Genomic DNA, 8,162 nt, shown 5'->3' on the forward strand with positions numbered 1-8,162 from the left:
AGTTTACCTCCAGATTGTTTTGTCTCCAGAGGAAACATGTCACATACATGGTATCTCTGTTTCTGGAAAGAGACTATTCAGGAAAAGTGATAATGTGGTAGTTTTTCCATTTGCTTTCCACATCGCAGTACAGCAGCCGTTCAAACCACTCTGGTCACGCCTGCTGCTATACGAACTTGAACCATCTCGAGCATCATTTGCTCTGTGCTTCAAGTCGCTACTGATGACGCTGCTTCCGGCATCACTTTTTGGTCTCTCTCTTCGTCTGATGCCTACCCTTTGACCTGTCCAGCAAGGGAGGCCCTGCCAGTAGCTACGCTACCGCTGGTATAGCTCTCAGGGTCCTTGGCATACTCAAACCCCCTTACCACGATAAGGTGGAGACACCAATGACACATAACACATACTTTAAAATTAATTAAAGACACTGAAACTTACGCATGGCAATACTTGAATGAGTGGCATATACACAGTGGCCCAAAAGTCAGTTAACTTAAAACATTCTCTCATATTACTGGGAATGTTCAGACTGAAACCTGTTAACAATGGCATGAGTCAGCTGCATGCATTCTTTCTAATTCAGCTACTCTAGTTTCATGCAGGCAGCTGCACCAGTAACATTGTACCTTGGTGCTTTTCAATTACCACCACTGTTTCATTATTGTTATTATGAAATGTAAACTAACTTAAGATGAAAGAATTTTTCTTTTCGAAACTGGATGAAATATTATAAAGTACACTACAGTTATTGAAATGTTTCTTAATGAATTTCTAGATGTTCAACCATCAAAATGTAAGACAATCTACAAATTAAATAAAAGATATGAAAAAATAGGGTCCATCAGTGATCGACCCCAGATCAGGACAACCATGAACTGCAGCAACTGATGAAAATTTATAGGCTGTGACAGAGGTCTTGGCAGCCAGCCCTATTAAACCATTGAGAATAGCCACAACTGAATCAGTAACTGCATGAATAAGTTCACAACAAATTGTAAACAGGATAAAATTGAGGCCACAGTCCAAAACTGCTGCATGTGTCGCATTTTAAATGGTATCTTACATAAAACAAAGGTGATCTTGAATTACACAAACCCATTCTATGGACATAAGAGATGATCTTCAAACTGAGTCAATGGGTCAACCATCATAATTGTGTCTAGTGGGCAAATGACAACCATCACCAAATCATCCAAGAGGAATTGAAATGTCTGAGGAAATACTGCTTGAGCCAGAATTTGGAGTGGGGGAATTATAGGTCCACACTTTTTTCGTGATACTGTCACTGGAGACAGCCAACTGAAATGATGGAAAATGGTCTTCTTCCTGAAATGAAACACCATACCTCCTATGATGGAGTAAATTTCATTTGGCACCCAACTATCCTTGATAGCATGATGAATTTCTTAACGACTAATTTCAGTGAATGGATAGGCTGACATGGAGTTATCGATAGGCCACCACACTCCTGAGATATTACTCCATGTGACTTTTCAATGTGGTAAATTGTAAATCAAGATGTCTTCTCAAAACAGCCCAACAAATTTTGTAAATTCAATCATTAATAAAGAAATCTCTAAAGTATTTGTGTATATTTTACTAACAAGTTAACTGAGCTTTGGGCCACCATGAATACAGATTTATCAAAAACTTCAAATGAGATATTTAAAAATCTAATTAGGTCCTCAGGTAATGTGATCCTTCATTTAAATTTAAGAGAAAGAAAGTTAAACATGATAATACTCATTTAACATGGTAAACATGTTATACATCAAGATTTGTCAAAATCTGTCAAAGGTCTCAAAAACACAGTTCAATTAAGCTCATAGATAAAGGGGACCATAAAATTGTCCAAATCAAAATGGGTGGATGAAATCTAGTACAGGCCCTGCAAACCTGTAGTTTGGGCTTTATGAGTGGACAGCCAGCCATTATGAAAGCAATACAAAGTCTCTGCAAGTCAGTTTTGAATTATGCTTCAAAAGCTGTTGCTAGCAAAACCTTCCTACTGGAACACACACCTGTATGCTTCACTATGTAGACAAAAATGGGAACAGGGCAGAGCTGTAGAAACCAGCTATGTTTATACAAGAGCATGAGAACACAGCCATACAGAACACCATACAGATACTTGTCGCTGCCCATGGGCTGGCTGTAGGTGGTGTCAGTGCTGTGCTGGTGTCTTGCTTCCTGCCACTGCAAGGTCTTCAGGAGACCTAGGGCTGCACGTGAACCCATATTCCTGGGAGACTCAAATGGGGATGGTTCACTGATACGGCGCTGAGAACTCGATGGAAGAGCAGCTGGTTGTGACATCTGGGTATCAATAGAGGAGCCTTCAATCTTTCCCTCAGACACAGGTGTCGGCCCCTTCTTCTCTAACTGCCCACTGGATAATGCTTCAGCTACAAAGAAAGTGAACAACAGTAAAGGTTCTTGTATTAAATAAAAATGTATGCATTGAAGGTAACTGCAGTGTAAAGGAGGTGACCTTACTCAATTAAAGAAACACTCAGCATTATCTTGGGTTTTTTCCTGGGCCATTTTATGGCACTTTCAGCATCACAAACTACATGGTGTCAGATGGTATAATGATAAACAAACGATGAAGTGGAAAGGATTCAGAATTAAGTGATCATGGCCTAATTAAGGCATATTCTGCCATATGCCTTAGTGGAATAAGTGAAAACCACAAGAACCGTCTAGAACATTGCTAATATCAACATTACAGCATCTGATCTTTTTATATTACAGTCTATTACTTTTACTTTCATTTATCTCTAATGACTTTGAATTCTTCTTACCTATAAAAATCAACAAGCAGGTAAATGGTCAAATCCACTCCACAAGTAAATCACGCAGTGCTTTCAAAATTTTCTCCATTTCTATTGGTTTCAGTGAGGAAGCTCCCAAAATTGTATTTTTCAGTCATTAGGAAGTTAAGGTTTCCAATGAAAATATTCTTCTTCTCAATTTCTCATATGGTTCAGAGAGCCATACTGTGACAAGATTCAGGAATGGGGAAAAGTTTATTTCTCTTAGTTACAATATCAAAATTTGTGTCAGTTATACCCAGATATCCAAAAAGATGGTAACAAAATGCGGTATTCTGTAGGATGTGAGGCTGAGTAGTGTGGTACATTACTGAAAAATGCTTTTCCTTGATATATGACAGGAAGTACAGTGACCATGCTGCATGACAGCAGTCAGAATAAGTTACAGATTATTTTTATATTTGCAATACATTTCAGAATATATACCAGACTGTCATGATCACTACACCAATTTCAGTACTTAAAATGATTTTCAAATGGTATTTTTGTATGATACATTCTATGCTCTTAGGAAAGGACTCTCACTAATAACTCCAGGTCATCATTAACCTTTAAACGCCAGACTTTTGAAATGGTGGTAAGCTTGAGTTGGCCATAGTTTATTTAAATGCCAGCTGCTGGCGCGCGTTTAAATGCCCGTTGCTACTACTCTGCATTTATATGTCTGTTCCTGTTAAGGCGCTTAAACAATTTTAAGCATTGCGTTTAAAAATCCTGTATCTAACACAATTTTTATGATAAATGGTTGGAATTAACTTTGTTTCTATCAGCAAAGAACATAGTGTCACATATTATAACGGAAGATTTGAAAATTTTTATATAAAGTATTATACTCTATTTTCAATGTTTTCTTTTAATTTTGATGCATACTGCAAAAATGGTTTCGCGGTTCTTCACAGAGTTGTTCTGCATTATAAATTCACTTATGTTTGTAACATTTGACAAATTTTAGCAGACCCTGGTGTCATAAAATAGATGAAAGCAATAAAACCATTTGGTTCTCTGCTGGAAAACCTTACATCTTGTTACACAATGTATGACACAAACTCCGTCCTAAGTGCAACAATTTATTGTAGCTCTTTTGTCTTCTCTTCTTCTACACTACATGTTTTGGCCGTAAATGGCCATCATCAGGTGTATACTCTCACATAGCTGTTACACTGCATGTAGTTTAAAATTTAAGAACACCAGCTTTCTTATTTGTTCATTTCTCCATTGTTAATAGGTCCCAATATATCAGAATCCCCTTGCTGATATTTGTCAGATATGTATAAAATCTTTGTTAATTTACATACGTCAATCTGACTTTTGAATTTTGGCATTTTTAAAATCTTCAATTTAAATTTAAAAATTTTAAATTATTCAACCTCATTTTTATGTCATCTCATGGCCTATTTAATACTTTTTTTTACATTACACTGAAGTATGAATTAGTTATTTCAATCACAGTGTTCAACAACATCCAACACTTTTTATGAATATTCACACTTAACACTTAAAAAAATGTAATAGTGTCGTTTGCTTTTTCGCAGCATTTTCCTTTTTACGGCTATCCATACAAAGCCTATGTAATATTAGCTTGTCACTTAATAAACTGTACTCTTCACTCTCAAGAATAGTCTAGTAAGGATTCCAAATGATTAAGAGCAGCACCATGTCACCATGTGATATTTTCTTACTAGCAGCACTGTCCACCTCTTCCTCATGCTTCCTTTTACACTCTGACATTTTGCTAACGCACTTGAAGATCAATACAAAGAGACTAACTGGGGCAGTGTATCTGTCCTTGAAACTTTCCATAAATCCTTGCATTCTTTCAGCCCTACCTTAGAACATTGTGTTAGTATAACGGGACCAAAAAATGCAGAGCTCGGTTCACACTAGTGCGAAAATAGTGTTACAACTCACCATGTGAAACATAAGTGAATGAATATTAAACAACATATAAGCCTCAAAAATGCCCCAGTAACCCCAGTTAAACCGCAAACCGGTTTCTCTGCCCACGGATAATCGAGAGTTGAGTGTATAAGCAAAGCAAGTACCATATACTGCTGGGGACTGCTCATCATTTTTGAGCACACATGTTGTCATACTGTCTTAAGCGTTCACTCACCACGTTCTTCTTCGTGTTCATGGGACTGATGCTCACTGACTTCCATTTCAGCCTTATATGCCCTTCCTTCATCAGCAATACCCAGCTCAGACTCACTTTCCTATGACAGGAGACATGTGAACACTGCATCCAAGGCTTGGTACATTAACATTCCAGAGTCTTTTCATACTTATGTCAAATGTTAGTGATTAGTGAGTTGGGAAGGATGTGGAAGGAAACACTCTGACCTATCTGTGGTACTACTGTGGCATTTGCCCAGAGGGACTAAGGAAACCCACAACAAATACGACAGACAGAACAGCTGATATCCAAGTTGAGATTCAAACACGCAAACTCCAAAATGAAGTGCAGCAGTGCTACACAATTGATAACATTCAGTCAGAGTCTTGTTTAAGGAGGGGGAAATAAATAATTTATATTACACCAGAAATTAAATATTCTGCAAAGTGCTGACTTAAATAAATAAGTCAACACTGCTAGTCTCCAAAATCCAGAATCAGTACATGTGTAGAAGACAGCTACTGGGCAGAATAGTTGCTAGGAAGGACACCAGGGTACAATATATAAATACAGGACAATAAAATCCAGGTAATAAAACTAATAAAGAAAAAAAAAGTATAAAATTATACAGTTCAAATGGCAGATGGTTACTTTATATGTAACTGCACATAAACAACCCAATAATAAATGCAACAAAAGCAAACTCACCTTAGCTTCATTTTTTAGCATTAAAACCATCTTCACAGCATCAGTGTATGAAACACACTTCCCTGCACAAACATAAAAACAGCACTTCAGTTCTCTAGTTATAACCTTCAATAATCCATAAACCATTGCAATTTTGACAACAGTACAGATGAACACTTCCACTTCCAGTAGAAATAACCAACACTTTCTGCTTTGGCAGCTATCACACGAATGTGGTTCACTAGCAAATACAAACCAGACAAATTTTTCATAAAGTTGATCATATCTCCAGTGTTAAACAGGCAGAAAGAGAGAAGAATCACATGCTCAAAGAATATTGATCTTGTGGGTGTAATCTGGCTATTCCTTCCCATAACTTCATACTCTACACAGGGACAACTGGCTAATCAGAGTCAATGATTAGTATCTGAAGAGAAAGTGCAGACACTGTATATTTCATAATGTCTGACGCCAGGAGGTACCAATATCAATATGAGGTCTACGCTATACATGCAGCTTACAAAAATTATTTTTCACTCACTATTATAAACCAATTAATTTACTTACTGAGTCTGATTATATCTCAAAGAAGGATCAATTACTTTCACAACAAATGAAATGAATATGTAAAGAATCATACAATAATCTTCTCACACACATTTCTGTCCACCAAGGTGCAGAACAACAGCAAGAGCAACATGCAGGTATGAGAAGGATCTGGCATGTGAAGACATGAACATACAAACTGAAAAAAGCACTGCCTAAACAACTCTACAAATTATACTTCTCTTCTGAGTGTGGCTCCTTAAGAGTGTTCCATCCACAGGAAATTCATAATTAACTGAATAAGGCAATGGCTAACTCAGTGGTTCTAAACTCTTTCAACATTGCAGAAGCCATTCCTGTCAAAACCAAGCTCCAAGAAACCACTCAAAATGACCCACAGTAGCAAACCTCTGGGAAATTAAGCAACCAAGAGAGTAAAATGTAAGGCTCATCTAAAGTGTTTTGATGAAACAAGATTCTTTGAGAAACGTCGGTTTTGTACCATCACACATAACGTTTTGGTTATTGTATAATAAAACAGTTGATATCAAGTGAAAACAATAAGTCAGTCAGTTTATTAAATTAATCTCACAATATGTTTTGGTCTGTTTTCACTATCATCAGGTGGATATACATAACAAAACATATACTATGCTCATGCTGATAATGGTCAAAGTGACCAAAACATGTGGTGTGATTAATACAGGGTGGGGCGCAGAAACTTCCTTCTTTTGAAGACGCATTGTGAAGGGAGGGGAGGTTGCAGAAAAGTGGGGATAGGCTCGGTGAATGCAACAGTCGCAGAAGTTTCTGTCAAATACCCCTCAGTAGGAAACATGAGGTGGATGAGTGAGCAGCGTGCGTTTGCTGTTGAAGCCTATTTTTTGAACCATTCCTACGTGCGTTCTGTACTCACTTCGGAATTAAGCCCAGAGGTCTGGTTCCCGACCGGAAATTGGTTGTTTTGTGGGTAGAGAACTTTAGGACAACCAGGAGTGTGGTGAAAAAATCATCAGGACGACAACAGACCACTACAACACCAGAAAATGTGGAGGCAGTTCGAGAGTTGATTTTGAGATCTCCAAGACTCTCCGCTCTCAAACATGCAGTCGCCCTAGACATAGCCAATCATTCAAAATGTGCCGAATTCTTCATAAACATCTTCCTTTCCATCCCTATAAGATGGTTGTTGTACAAGAATTGTCACCACGTGATTTCCAGAACCGAATAATGGCGTGCGAAATGTTATTGGAAACTTTACTGCCTGACGCACTTGTTTTCTTTAGTGATGAGGCACATTTTCGCCTATCCGGATATGTCAACAAGCAGAATATGCACTATTGGAGTGGTAACAATCCCAGAGAGCTCCATGAGAGGCCACTTCACAGTGATAAGGTGCCATTATGGTGTGTGTTGTCGAGAGTTGGAGTTATTGGCCCTATTTTTTTTAACCGTTCAGCGTGGTTTGACGTGTATGTTTCGTCAGGTATTTAAATCGTCTGGGGGGGTTTGACGTGTATGTTTCGTCCAGCTGCACACCTACGTTATAACGCCCATAATATTTGATGGTTTTGCTGTAGATTGTTAGATTTTTCGCTGGCCTGTTGTCAGGAGAACAACGAGAACGACGACAGGAGTTTAGCTGCGCTAAGTGATCGTTACATATGCCTGTCTTGCAGCAAAGTTCCTGTTGCTCTTGCGAGCGATTTCCTCGTTCAAGCTGTTATGAATGGCGTGTTTTCTTTGCTCTGAAGCTATAAACAGCAGAGACGTGATATGTGCTTGTGTTTATAATATCATATTGCCCTGAGCTGGCCACACTAACACACTCAATTGGAATTCTTAGAAGAGGGATGTCCACATTTTATTCTTGCCAGATCGATTGATTTCGCACAGTACATGGCAGCCAGTTCTTAGAAAAACGCCACAAATTAAGGCAGAACACTGTGGTCACCCCCTGTGACGATGGGTGTGTGTGTGTA

General features: G+C 38.2%; 1 protein-coding gene across 1 annotated transcript in view; it reads right to left on the reverse strand.

Moving 5' to 3' along the window:
* The window catches only part of LOC111869510 (transmembrane protein 245), a 59,093-nt gene that overhangs the window by 40,058 nt on the left and 10,873 nt on the right, over nt 1-8,162 (reverse strand). The window contains exons 4-6 of the mRNA XM_023861085.2: nt 5,656-5,717; nt 4,948-5,047; nt 2,022-2,405 (exon numbers count right to left, since the gene is read on the reverse strand). Coding sequence (XP_023716853.1) covers nt 2,022-2,405; nt 4,948-5,047; nt 5,656-5,717 — 546 coding nt within the window. The remainder of the gene's footprint in view (nt 1-2,021; nt 2,406-4,947; nt 5,048-5,655; nt 5,718-8,162) is intronic.

The sequence above is a fragment of the Cryptotermes secundus genome, unplaced genomic scaffold (assembly GCF_002891405.2).
Source record: "Cryptotermes secundus unplaced genomic scaffold, Csec_1.0 scaffold10, whole genome shotgun sequence".
Lineage (NCBI taxonomy): Eukaryota > Metazoa > Arthropoda > Insecta > Blattodea > Kalotermitidae > Cryptotermes > Cryptotermes secundus.